Below are 15,123 nucleotides of genomic sequence, written 5' to 3'. Positions count from 1 at the left end.
AAATTGTAAATAAGTAACTTGTCGTGTATTATCTACATGTGAGGACAGCTTGTTGCACGCGTTCCATGTATCCACACTAGTAGGTGAAAGAGTTAGGTTATTATTACATTCAGAGGTCAGATGACAAATCTGGACAGTATAAAGCTTAACAGGTCTGTAAGTGAAAATGAATCGTTCTTTAGGCAATGTTTTTGCAATTTGCAAAAAATCATCGTATTTCAAAATAATTTATCTGAAAAGTTCTTATGAAACCCTTTACCACAATCTTTAAAAGTTATTATTCGTTTAAAAAAATCATGAATGTTAATGTGCATGGCTTGGTATTTTTGTAGTTATATAGCTAATAAGAAAAAAACAGTTAAATCACAAACTGTTCGAATTTGAAAATAATTGTTTAAAAAATCACAGAAAAATTCCTTTGTTGATACTGTACAAAATTCCTTAAATGTATTGTTTTCGTTAAAAACAAGTGACAGCTAGAGGCGTGACATTTTAAAATGGTTTTATAGAAAGCCTGTTATCAGAAACCAATTAACGCTGATAGAAAGATAATTTTACCGAAATTGTCCACGACAACTTCGAAAATCGTTTACTAAAGAACTAGATTTGAGATTTCAAAAAAGATTACTTCAAAATGTTGCTCGTGTAACCGTTACGAAAGTCCTAAAACTAAGCTGCATTCGGGTGCTTTCGGCGCCATACCATTTCTTCTAGGTGAGCGACTACGAGCCATAATAGCCCTCTTATCAAGAGTTAAGGTTATTGTAAATGTTTGTTTTTCGATACTTATGTTGTTAACATGATGCATCACTTTTTAGTTTCGCTGTCTCCAGAAATTGTCGTTGTTTGTTTGTCTGACCAATATGCTTATCACGTCAATGTTGCGTGGATTGTGCATTGCGTAAATTTTCGTTAGAAGACATTGCGTCACACTGAGTCAATCACGACCATATATACTTGAAATGTAATGTTTTTCCTTGGCCAAATGGACAGAACTGATGACGTGAATGAACGAGGTTTAGAAGAAATATGTTGAAAATAGTTTTTGCGTCACTACCGTTTTTAGAAATAATCAGTGAAATAATATGAATACTGGTGCCGAATGTGTGTCTCGAAGATTGCTATGCACTATAAAAAAAATTCATTGATTTGAAGAAAATATTTGTAGTGGTTGTCTTTAAAATTCAAAAGACAGCATACACAGAAAATTTAATTGTGTACCCTGGTGCAGTGTAATGTAGTTTACCATGGTATCGACTAGGTGCATTTTGCGCGTGCTTCTCCGGGCGTTATGCACGCGCAATTCGTGACCGCTTCTCCCGTTCACCCCGCACTGCTGCCGCTCGCGCTGACAGAGAAAATGAAGAACAATTTTCAATATTTTATGGTATTTGTCGGATATGTGTATCGTACCTTGATCGAATGAAATATATACAGTTGGATTGCAGCCAAATACAAAATAGTTTGCCTCATCGACCGCGGCTCTAGCTGCTCGACACTTCGTACTTAAAACCCTAGTATCAACATTAAGTGTATAAATGTATTATCTGAATTATCTTTGATTTCTTATAACCTGACAAATTGTTAAACATTTGTCCTAGTTTGTTTGCTGACTTCAAGTTGTAAACGTTAAGCGTGTATTGTTAAGAGGGGGTCGTGAAGTGAAAATGAACACATTGAATTGTGCGCCTGATAAAGGCCGCAAGCGAGTTTATGATGTTTTAATATTGCAATTAATTCGCAAATAGAAAGCGTTTACCCGTTCCTTTTTCACAAGCATCAGAATGGCTAAGGAGTGCGGTAGGGAATACTTTTTAACATTTTTCATGCGCTTCGGAAGCTGCCAACCATAAGAGCCGCGGCATTTGCTTATTTGTTTTTTTTCACTGTCTATTATTATTATTTGAAAACTGCTTGATTTTGATCAACAATATAAAACCTAGAAATCGTCATAATAGATCAGAGTTTTTATCTTGCCAACGCCACTTCAATGATTTTTGTTCGTGAGTCTTATTGGCAAATAAGCGGTTTGAACGTTTTGGGGACGGATGCAGTACATGCATAGCTATTCTTTTAGTTGAAATTATTGGAATTATGACAATCGTTATGTTATCGTAAACCAGGATCAAAATTATGAGTCAGTGCACACCTCCTCAAATTGAAGTTTGATTAACACGCGACGAATCGTACATTTGCCACCCACTTATTTGCCACCATTTGCCACCCACTTATTTGCCACCACGACCACTGGTCTTTCAAAACATTCATTAATTATATCAAAGTTATTTAGAAACATGTTAATTGCCAATTATTGTAACGGATTCTTGATCAAAATGCCAGTGTTTTTAAGAATACTCTACCAGTTCAATTAATATTCAATGATTATACCCGCACTTAGATGGCATACGTTTTGTATTTAATCTTTCAACATATAAAGGTATTTCGAGGAATGGTTTTTCGTCGGGAGGTATAGTGGTCATGGAGAATCATTTGTCGTCCAGCATTTGTCCGGGTTGCATAATTATTATGGGGGCATGTGTCCGGCTTCCTTATTTTGTTACGCTTATGTATTTGCATCTAAATGAAGCCTGCTAACCGCGTCAAAGGGATCAGGATTAGCCAGTATCATGACAGAATATTTATCTATTATATACGTACTAGAGAATGGTTGTGTGACGGTGTATGAACACCAATAAATTAAATAGCGGTATGACGAGTACGATTTTGTGGTCAAAGGGGAATAACCCGCGATGCTATATTTGGATATGAACCATTGGCATTGCATCGAAATATGAAGACCGAGCGCGTTATTTATAACTTGAATTAGGTGCACGTCCTTTAATTAAAGCGCGTCCCTAGCGATGATGTGATATAATGGAAATACGCATACTAATATTCGATAAAACAGCGCCTTTTATAAATATTAATAAAATTTGTCCAATATATTTATAAAGTGTTATGTTGTATTTCCAACAAAGTTATAATAACCCTTTATATAAAAAAGATCCTGATTAAAAGGCTCGGAGTATGACACAGAATCAGTGAATGCGTGTTTAAAAGCATATTTTGTGACTTTCTACAGTATTATTACTTATTATTGACGCAATTATGTTTTTTTTAAATAATGCTCTTTTTATATACGATATACCGGTTTTAAACGTATAAACTTGGCTTGAAATGTCACATTGCCTTCCGGCCTGCATCATTTTGGAAGACGTTGACGTAAAATGAAGTCTCTATTTAAACGAGGACGAATGAATATTTATCAGCTGATTTCAATGACTGGTTTCAAGACGATGCTCGGAATCGAACACATTCAATGCCACTACTTTTATTTGTTTACAAATGTGTAATGTAATTGAAGCAATTTAAGACACAAGGATCGCCATGACAGAGGTTTCTTAGATGCCTTTCAGCTGCGCTAATAACCACGGCGGAATCAGATGATGAACTACAAGTCCAGCCCGAAGGTTTGAGGAGTAGATCAGTTCTCTGGGAGGAGATTCCGTGTGTGTCCACCATTAGCAATCTGTAGGTGTCCCACCTTACCAGCCCGAGCTTTCCGTAGGACGCATCCTCCGATGTAAATGCACACATTGTCCAATAAGGGCATATCACCTGGATGTTCCACTGTAACAGTATCTATAAAAATGTTGTTCTTCCTCCTCGAAGAATACAGGAAGTTCTTTTTCTTGTAAAAACATGGCAGCTGATAGGTACGAGTTGCGCTGAGCCATACGGTTGCAATCTAAGGACACATTTGAGAGGATTATATGAATTTAAAACTCACTCTGTTCAAACCAAGATAGAGTCATAAACTCAATTGTCCACTTACACCGTTGTGTAAATGATTACCGGCACACGAAAGAATACCTTTGACGGTATTGTCCATAAATTTCCAACTCTAGTTGAGGTTTTCTATAAATTACACTCATTATTTAAGTTACAATATCACTAAAATATGATACATAAAATTCTTACTTCAATTCTAAACAAATACAGAATCGACACAAAGTGGCATCACTATGATGAAGATGTGCCATATCTCAGCTTCATGTACTCGTAACCATACGCGGGGCGACGTTTGTTATACTGAGCATAATAAACTTTATTAAAAAGGGAACATAACATTAACAATATTTGCGTAGGTATGTCAATCCCCATTCAAACTGTGTACAGACTGTTTGTTGTTTTTTGTAAAGACTATTCAATAAATGACATACAACAATAGATAAATGACATACAACTATATATAATTATGTCAATGGGTCCTCATTGGTGCAGTCGTAAGTTAACGTACGCGGCCTATTAGCACTTTTCGATAGCGCATTTAATTATCGTATTTCGCTGTTGACTCTGGCGATTATTTGAAACCAAAAAATATTTGTCAACACTGGATAAATAATATACCATTACAAATCTTACATTTTATAATAGACATGTTTCAACGTATAAAAACTTACATTTACAGCTACACAATGATTGTGAAGGTGTCTGCTTGTAAAATGCTAGATTCACATGATACAAATGTACGTGAGCCTTCGGCGTCGCACCGTGGACAATTCGGGCTACCTGGCCGGTCACTATTACGTTATTGTGACTGCATTGGGGTTTTCTAGGTTTGAAAGGTATTTTCATATAACTATTACATTCTCATTAATCGTATATATCATCTAGAAGCATTGGTTTCCTTCTATAAACAGTATATACCCGCATGTTGACGATATATGGACTGGCGACCGTTTTTAAGTGTTGGCCTTCAATATCATAGAGATGTACATTATTGTGATTAGATTTTTTATCGAAGGATTATAAAAAGTGATGAATTTCAATTACATGATTCACTTTTCTGTTAACGCTGTATTTTTTTGAATGTGTACCTTTCCTTGGACCGCCTCGTACTTCAAGGTGATAAATCGGAATGCGGTATAAAAATATGGCACTTTACCTGCACCGTCTGACCAGCGTTTCAGCTGCAAAATCAGCAGTCAATTAATGTTCGTCTGGTGCATGTCCCGGGTGGGTGTATACATGATATCTGTGCACAACTAGTAGCTGATGGATGCTCTCAATATGTTAATCGTCGTGCATACAAATCTCAACTTTCAGTCTAATTTTCTGTAAGATAAATGCTTAGTTTCGCTGAACTCGCATTGATATTTAACCCCTCACCTCCCTTTGACCCGTTAGACGTTTCTCTCGCCAGCCCTGGCAAAGGCATACATAAAACAGCTGATGCCTGTCTTGTTCTAACAATAAGTTGGCTATCAAAACCACAAATTATTTGTATCAAATACCATCGCTGTATGCTTATTAGCTTAACACATATACGCCATTGATGTATTTACTGCGACCTGACTACAAAATATCTGTTTAGAGGGTTTACCTGAAGAGCGGAAAGCATGTTTGTATGTTGATAAATAATTTCTATTGCGATAGGCCGATTCGTTTCATAAGTTGAGTTCCTACGCAGAATTAAAACATTAATTGATTTGTAAATACTTTCATGAATAACACTGAACTGCTTTATGAATGTATTGCGTAGTGGTTATGCATGTAGTCATGTGAACAATTACTTTAGAGAAATTAACTTTGAATAATTGCAATAAAAGTTGTTTATTAAATCAATTATATTTTATTAACCTGCTGTGGTCAAATGAATAAGACAGTGTCACTTCGTAAGTAAATCAATTGCGATAATATATTATTAGCTAATTATTCCTTGACATACTGCAGTAGGCGGAGGGATATTGTTTTGGCGCTGTCCGTCCGTCCGTCTTTCCGGCCGGCCGGAGCCATATCTTGGAAGTGCTTTGGCGGATTTCATTGAAACTTGGTATGAGTATATGTATGGATAAGAGGATGATGCACGCCAAATGGCATTGTACATCATTTGTTAATAACAGAGTTATGGCCCTTTGTAACTTGGAAAAATGCTTTAATATAAGCTTAGAGCTTTATCTCCATTAACACATGAGCCAGAGCCATGAAACTTGCCGTAGTTGTTCTCAATCATATGGGGTTGCTTCACATCCAACACCCATAATCCTGGGATATAAGGTCACGGTTACACATTGAGGTCAAAGGTCACAAATTTGATGATTTATTAATTATTAAGTCATTCCTTTGCTATGCCATGAAACTTGCCATAGTTGTTCTCAATCATCTGGGGGTGCTTCACATTCAACACCCATAATCCTAGGGGCTAAGGTCAAGGTCAAACATGGAGATCAAAGGGCGTTGTCCATCCTTCCAGAAAACTTTTGTGTCCAGAAGTATATTGGCACTGGATATCAATTCAATGAATTGTTTCTTTATACTAGTAATTGAACTCAATGAAGGTCTTTTACAATACCACTTGGAGTGATTGCAGCTTGGTTTAAATTTGATACTATAGTTAATTTAATTATGGTAAATAGTTAAGAAATGTGTGCCAAATAGAAATATATTTTATCAGGGATATAATTTTCCATGCGCCCTTTAGCTTTTGAAAGTTCTAAGCCCTTAGATTTTCCGCTCTGATAGAAGTATTACAATCAAAAGTGATAGGCACCTGTTTTCTAAATGTTAGTTTATAGCCACTATATAATTTTACCTATTTAGATACAATAAAAAATCGATATTCTATAGATTAAATGATACTAGTCAAAACATTTATGGAAACAATCATTAACATGACTTAACTGCATTCATGTCAGTTAGTACAATGAGTCATCAACAATTTGAAGTATTTAGGCAGTATTGTTTTCGTTTATCAACCAGTGTATGTTTTCAAGATTGTTAACCCTGACAGCCTAACACACAATCAAGTGTTCTGATTTGAATTGATGACAATGAAAAATTGTTACAGTTGTAAACATTATCTCCCCTGCTTTTGTTGGCCTCTAACCGGTGCTCGCATATTGTCAACTGATTCAAGCTGTTTAATTCAATGACAATGACACGATTGGGCTACTTCAACAATTTGATGATCTCTATCGGGACATTAAATGGGTGCCTGATTCTTTCTTCACTATTCTTCATCAAGCTTTTTACAGCCATTGATTTGGAGCCGGAAAATCAAGCGGCTCCAATTGGGCCTTTCACTTGTGTATTTGTACACATGGGGCTTGGGACAAATTGGCTGTGATATTGTGTGTCCCCAAGTGTCTGGGAAGGGGGGGGGGGGGGGGGTGATAAAATAACAAGCAGAGATCTGAATCATAGTTCCAATAGATTGCTCCATTAGGCTGTCAGATATCGGAACAGTTCTGGCTTCTATAGGCGAATAGCATTTTGAGATGTAATGTATTGATTATTGTTTTATGGTAGGAGCTAGGGTTGATGTGAACAGTTAAAATGTTTTCCTCCAAGATTGATAATATTGTCACTAGCTAGGAATAATTAACCTGAAAACGGATCATTATTCCATTTCCCTCAATCACAAGATCTGTTGTGTTTTTTTCAGGGAAACCGCTCTCTGGAATTGTTCTTTTCCAATAATCCAAATAACCAGTTGAATAATCAAAATTAAAGGTGATCTATTGACATAATGTAATGTGCAGAAAAGGTTATGCAAACAAATTACATCTAATTATGAATTGAGAAGACATCTTCCAGATAAATTGAAAGTTGCAAACATTAATAGTTGGTCCTGAAAAAAAATGCACAGCATGCATCAACTTAATTCAGTTTTAAATTAAAAAAAGCCATAACTTCTGCCAGATAGTTTAAAGCACATAATTATGCACTGTTTCAAAGAAGTGGGCAATATTGCTATGCATCTGTCTGTCTCTAGGTCTTCTGATGGTGGGTCTGTTGACCAACTATTTTGGCATGCTTTCTAGTGCACTTTGACCTACACCATGCATAATGATATGACGGTTACTTTGGAAAAAAGGAAGAAGCCTATTCATTTTGAGGTCAAAGGTAAAGGTAAAAGGGGATTGTGAGGTTAATTGGTTTACAGTGATATTTGAGTATTCACTTACTACCATGCAAATTGTAATAGTTGTTTCTTTGGAGGAAATGAAGACACTAACTTGATTTTGAGTTTACCAAGTGAATGGTTAAGGTTGGTCCAAGGAGTCTGTATACAAATATCCTTCTCTTTTTATGTCCCCCACCACTATAGTTTTTGCTCTGTCTTTTGGTTTGTTTTGTGTGTTTGCCCCAACTTTAACTTATGCAATATTGAAGATAGCAACTTGATATTTGGCATGCATGTGTATCTCATGGAGCTGCACATTTTGAGTGGTGAAAGGTCAAGGTCATCCTTCAAGGTCAAAGGTCAAATATATAGCTTCAAAGCAGCGCAAAAGGGGACATAGTGTTTCTGACAAACACATATCTTGTTTTATGTTTAGAATGCTAAATTGATATACTGAACACTTGAAGCAAAAAAGAAGTCTATTGATTTTGATGTCAAATGTCACTGTCACAAAGGCATGTAAGATATATGTTTCTGGATGATGTCTTGAAAATGCTTTGCCCTTAGATCATTCCAAATTGATGCAGTTGTTCCTTGGGCAAAAAGAAAAACTTCTTTAAAGGTTGAGGTCACCATGTCATAGGTCTAGGACACAGGGGATTATGAAATTGATTTCCAAGCAAGATGAAAAGAACACTTTGACCTATGAACCTCTTAGTTGGAATGCTGGTGTCTTGGGAAGAAAAAAAGATGCCTATTTATTTTCTAATGCATTATCTACAGAATGCTTAGGACAAACAAGATTGGAAAACTTGTTAGTCTTGAAAAATGGGTGGCATCTTCTGATTTTCAGATCCATGGACGACTTTTGTGATCGCATTTTGTCTGTCGATTCATTGTATGTTTTCAACATTAATAGCCCAATCTTCATTAAAATTGGTCAAAACATTTGTCCCAATGATAATCTTGGCTGATTTGAAAATTTGGTCATGTGGTATTAAAAATTAGGTCATGAGGTCAATTAAGAGAATAGCTTGTGAATTTTGTAGTGGTCATATTTATTGCATGATCCTTATGAAACTTGGTTTGAACATTTGTCCCAACCATATTTCAGATATATTGTTGAAACTGGGTCATGCAGGGGTGAAAAACTAGGTCGCAAGGGCAAATACAAGACAAATCTTGTGAACACTTAAGATGCCACATGTATTGCCCAATCTTCATGAAACTTGAAAAGAACATTCATGTCAATGCAATTGTTGCTGACTTTGTAAGTGTATCACATGAGGTCAAAATCAAAGTTTCTATGTCAGTTGAAGAAAAAGCATGTTAACACTATATAATAATAAAATTATGCCTCACTTATAGACCAATCTTTTAAAACTTGGTTTAAAAATGTATCCCAATGATGTCACAGAAGAATTGGAAACTGGGTCAAGTGCGGTCAAAAATGGGGTCACCGTGTCAATCTAAAGAACAAGATTGTGAACTTAATACAAGTCATTTTTGTGAAACTTGCTCAGAACATTTAAAAAAAAGTATAAATCTGGGCTGATTTCAAAATGATTGTTGGTTGTTGTAAAACATGGCAGCCAGGTGTTTGGGCAATTTTTCTTTTGTAAAACCTTGTGAACAGTTCCTGCTCAGATCAGTTAAGTTCCTCAGCATCTCAGATAAGCATATTAAGGCATTTGGACCTCTTATTTGCATTTTGGTGGGCATACATGTTATACAAATGTTTTTTGTGTGTGTATAAGTAGTCCCCCCCCCCTTATTCATTTTCCGGCCCTAAGTCTATATATATATATATAGATCTGGCTGTAATATTTTATTATCTCCAAACGCTTGGAAGGATTTTTATGGCAATAAACTTAAATGATTTGGTTATTGACATGATGTGCAGTGGCATGAGTCAGTCTCGATGCTTGAAGATGAAGGTCACTCTTGAAGGTTGAATGTTTGAGACTTAATTTTACTTGCCCTTTACAAGATATATCCATGAGACTACCGTACAATATTTATTTCATGGAGGCAAGTGCAAAAGAGAAGGCATGAGGCATTAAAGGTTGTAGAGGTTGAGGTCAAGGTCACAATTTTAAGGTCATATAGCTTTTCATTGACCTACTTGTATTACATTGCAACACTGTTTGCTTAATATTCTTTAATATAAAGAATGTGAGATGCTTAGTTCACGTAATATAATGGGTGCACTTAAATGTATTCAGTAAAACATTAACAAGCTGTCAACCAAACAACAACGCAAATGGCAAGTGTTAACAGTAAACGGTGTCAGCCCGACTACAACACAACTGGCATGTTTGCATGGTAAAAACAGAGCCCTATGCAGGACCCAAAAAGCAGTGTTGTGGTAATAGCAAAAGATACTACCAGCAGAACAAGTACTGCAATACCTGGAGCACACCTGTTATTTGGTGTTTTCCCTTTCCAACTACCTATGAAGGTGTAACATGTATTCTGAAGGTTCCTCTCATCTGTCTGATGATTTCTCTGTATGATTGACATGTTTATCCATAGATCCAAGATACAGAGCCTGAGCTTGGTAGGCAGATATGCTCAGCAGGAAATATAATAACACAGCCAGCAATGCTAACAGTGTAAATACACCTAACTATCACCTCTGGAGGTTTCCAGCCACTTACATAGGTAAAATCTTTACTGCGGAAATTGATTAATAACTAGGAGTAATGGAATATTTTCTGCAGAATGTGAGTTTTGCTGTTCCTGTGATGTGTTTTTTATCACCCCGTGCACAAGGTGTACAGAGTTTTTATTTGATACTGTTTGATGCTGTGTGTCAGTGTTCAATCAGAAAATTGCAATCATGTTCCACTATCTGTATCAGATAAGAGGTCATAATAACTTGCCCCTGATGTGAAAGCAGATCAAGTCCCCATGGGACCTGGCCCTTGTTTCTGCTGAAAACTTGAAGGGGTTTCCTGGAAATTGCATAACAGTGGTGCCAACCTGACATTGTGGCATGTAGTTAGATTGAGGTCAGGCAATGGACTCAGAACCATCTAGCAAATTGAGCCTGGCTGTGACTATTAGTGGGTGCTAAGGCATAAGCATAAAGTGTTGTACCAGATTAGCCTGTGCAGTCCCACACATGCTTATCAGGGGTGACACTTTCTGATTGGATTTTATTTTTTGTTTTAAGGAAGTCTCTTCTAAGGAAAAATCCAGTTGAAGCGGAAAGTGTCATCCCTGATAAGCCTGTGCATACTGCACAGTCTAATCTGGTAGGACACTCATTACGGTTTTCCTAAAGTGAGCTTTAAGTGTTTAAGAAGCTAATGAGATACCCCAAATATTTTCTGTAGTTGTATATTGTATTTATTTTCTTCTTAACACCATGCATGAACATGCCACATAATTATTTCAGGATAAGAATGAGTTTGTATTGTATAATTTTATACTTTCTATTCATTTGCAAAATGGTTTTGTTTGTTGCATTTAGTCTTATTAAAGGTCATTAGAGAAACTATACCACCTTTCATGAATATACAAAGAAAATTGCAAGCTTGTGAATTTGACTTAAGCTCTTGTTATTATAGTTATTTCCATCAATAAGTTACACACATGTGATTGAGTTCCTGCATAGATCTAAAATCATGCCTGCCTTTTTCCTGTAAAGCTGAGCTAAATAAAATGCTAATATTTTCTTGAGAGCAAATCCACAAGGACATGGCTATTGAATGGACCATCAGATATAATGTGCATGCATTTCCTGAATATGTCCAGAATTTATTTTCTTCTTTTCCTTTTTATACAAACAAAGAGGGTGTACATTACTTTTTTAAACAGATATGAAATGAAATGCTGTGACATGGACTATTATTAACTGTAATAAATGCATTATATTTGTAATACAGCGGAAAAATATAAACAACTTGAAATTAAGCATTTTTATGTCCCCCACCACTATAGTGGGGGACATATTGTTTTTGCCCTGTCTGTTGGTCTGTCTGTTGGTTTGTTTGCGCCAACTTAAACATTTTGCAATAACTTTTGCTATATTGAAGATAGCAGCTTCATATTTGGCATGCATGTGTATCTCATGGAGCTGCACATTTTGAGTGGTAAAAGGTCTAGTTCAAGGTCATCCTTCAAGGTAAAAGGTAAAAAACCCTAAATCAAAGCGGTGCAGAAGGGGACAAAGTGTTTCTGACAAACACATTTCTTTATATTTATTTGAGGTATGAATGTCAGTTTTCAACTCATTCGAAAAATTAACGCAAAATATTGCTTTCTAAAGAGATTTCTTATTGATATATAAACCATGCAGTAGGGTTCTGATCTCTTGTTTCCATCACCAGATTTGATCTCAGATCACATTTATTGTCTTAACTCAAATTGATGAAAAATTCTTGAAGACCTTTGAGGCAGTGCAGAAAATCAATTGTATTCATTTTTGTGTCAGCACAGCAAACTTTTCCAATTGTTGCTGGTTATTGGGAAAGGAAACATGCTGCTGGCTGCTGTGAGTAGGAAGAATAAAGATTATAGTCATTGCACCATATAAATAAATTAATGACAGGTTTGGCTATTTAGCTGTTTGGACTGGGAGTGAGGGTATTTTATGGAACATTTGTTAGAACAGCTGGAATAATAATAGTTTACTGATCAAAGTATACAAAATAAGACAAGTACATATAAATCTTTTTGTCCATTACTGGCACTTTCTACAAGGAGAGAATACTGTCAGCTTGGGATATAATAGGGCCAATGCAATCACAGATAATAAAAAGATTCGAATTGTTAAAGACGTTGTTGAATTCTAATGTACAATTGGACATCTACCTACTTGAAGTCTTATATATTAATAAAAATAGTTGTTATTGATGTGGACCATTAATCAGGTAATAAGTTATGGCTTGTATCAAAAATATTTCATGGGACCATGATTTCGCCTCACAAAAAGGCACAGTAATATAATCAAAGCGCTGAAGGCACTGAAGATGTTCGCTATTGCATAATTTAACACGCAATTCATTTTTCAAAATCAATCGCAAGTTTGAAATGAACACACGCCATTCAACTTTAAAAAGTGTGTGTCATAGCGCACGGGTCGAGTTTTGTGTGCACTTTTTATCATCCTTATTATTTCATAGAAATAACTAAGACAAAATAAAAACAGCATGCTTTTTTGGAAGTTCTGAAAGCAAAGAAAGTATGATGAAAATGGTAATGAGAACTTAATATAAAGAAAATTTGCAGTCACCATCATATTAAAGGAATATTTTTTCTAATATCAAATGACTATCTCACCAAGAATATAAATTCATAATGAAAGTTCCGTGTACAAAACTTTTGATTTTTGACACCATATACAAATTCAAAATATACAATAATCTACGTATCTTGTATATGGAGGAATAAAAGTATATAAACATTGCTGTTTATGCTTTACTTGTTACCCGAGCAGTTCACACGGTGTCAACAACGCTAACATAAACATAGGTATAGAGCACTAATGCGCTTTTAGGCGAAGCTGTTTCAGTTTTCATCTTTGTGACTTTAACATAACGCCAACAGACACGCATGAATATTTTCGAATATTTAATAAGCTGATTCGAGATACAACCTCTGAATTTTTGCTACATCACTGCGTATGTGCTCAATTCAAAGGATGTAGCACTGTTCAGTGTAAGGAATTCCGGACTACTCTCTGTATGCTCAAACGACACAAATTGTGGCCCTGTTACAATTACGCGTTACAATCCATCTCGCAGAATTTCAATTTCGCCTCCAAGATGAGAAAACAATCATTAGCGAAATAGTATAGTGTCACGATAAGAGAAAATCGTTTAATTATCATACCACAATGTTTGCCGTACTTGGTCAGCACATCTGGAAATCATTCCTTAATGCGTCGATAGGCTGCCATTATTAACAAGTTTGCTATTTTGAATTCAATTTTGTATCAAAAAGCATTGTTTTTAAATGTGGGATTTTCAATTCGCAATGAGATTTGTAATAACCCTCGTCATGCGAAAATGGGTCTTATTCCATATGCCCACTCAGCTATCCCTCCTTCTGGTAAGGAGAAACATAACATATTGAGTGATTTTAAAGCGAACAGCGTCGCCTATGGCCTGACTGCGCAAGAGCACATGTTGGGTTTAACAAACGCTTGCCGAAACGCATAAGACCCATTTTCGCATGACGGCGCTATTGACGTGTGATTTAAATGTGACGAAAGAAAACTGCGTTTAAATCAAATATAAACATACGATATATTTCGATAATGAAGAAAGATACTCATAACAAGGCATATGAGGACACATATGAAGTGCTCTCCCGTAGTATATTTTTTATTTACTCACACTAATGTGTGGTTTGACAATGCTAACACACATTTCATGCGGTGAATATGCAGCTTACAAGTGAAAAACACAACACAATAGTTTAACTTTTGTTTAATTGTATTCAATTATTTAGAAAAGTAAATTGCTAACTTTATTTCAAAGTCGGCGTATACGCCCACTACATTTTTAAAATTGTTATAAATATATTTAATATAATATATTTAGTTGTTTTCGGTTTTAGCGATTATAAAGCATTTTCGAGGTTGCCTATAGTATGCCTGAGTAATTGATGAACTCATATCCAACTGTCAATGTATTGAGAACTGTGAATATAAACAAGCTAAACCTTCTACTAAGCTTCTACTATTGCGTTGCTAGCACCCGTAAATACAAAAGATCGCCGCTATGTGTTGAGAACCAAGAACGCTTTCCAGAAATACCCGATGTAGTAGCTTCAACGAGGTTATGAAACAGGTCATTCGTATTATTATTATAGATTATTTGTTATATTCGGGTAAAGCGATTATGATTTTTTTAGTCTATCGTATCGCTGAAGTTATTGTTGAACTTATGTTCAACGTTTTATAAATTGAGAATATAAATAAGCGTCAACTTTTTCCCAAATCTCTCAATTTACGACCTGTACTACGTCATTGAGTTGTATGTGAGAGCGTAACCTATTGCGATGTTATCGCCCGTAAACTTTCCTTTGTTTATCGACAGGCGCATCTATTAATAGCCTCATATCATGAATGCCAAAACACCCGCGAAAAAGAACCACGTGACCAAATAGGACGCTAAACACAAATACCATGCGACTACGACTTTAATTATGTAAGAACGCTCCGCAATTCCTCTGAAGCCGGGGCCTTGTGATTGCTTTTA

General features: G+C 35.8%; 1 protein-coding gene across 9 annotated transcripts in view; it reads left to right on the top strand.

The window, feature by feature from the left end:
• Nucleotides 1-15,123, top strand: part of LOC127866055 (zinc finger MIZ domain-containing protein 1-like) — a 217,832-nt gene that overhangs the window by 130,558 nt on the left and 72,151 nt on the right. The window contains exon 1 of one of the 9 annotated variants that reach the window (XM_052406367.1): nucleotides 1,770-1,800. The exons of 7 other annotated variants lie outside the window; for them this stretch is intronic. In XM_052406367.1, the coding sequence (XP_052262327.1) occupies nucleotides 1,785-1,800 (16 nt within the window). In that variant the 5' untranslated portion in view covers nucleotides 1,770-1,784. Of the gene's footprint in view, nucleotides 1-1,769; nucleotides 1,801-5,386; nucleotides 5,409-15,123 lie in introns of those variants that run through there. One more of the 9 variants, XM_052406370.1, reaches the window with a different exon arrangement.

Source organism: Dreissena polymorpha, chromosome 2 (assembly GCF_020536995.1).
Source record: "Dreissena polymorpha isolate Duluth1 chromosome 2, UMN_Dpol_1.0, whole genome shotgun sequence".
Lineage (NCBI taxonomy): Eukaryota > Metazoa > Mollusca > Bivalvia > Myida > Dreissenidae > Dreissena > Dreissena polymorpha.
Note: the sequence above shows the minus strand (reverse complement) of the source record. Positions and strands in the feature narration are given on the sequence as shown.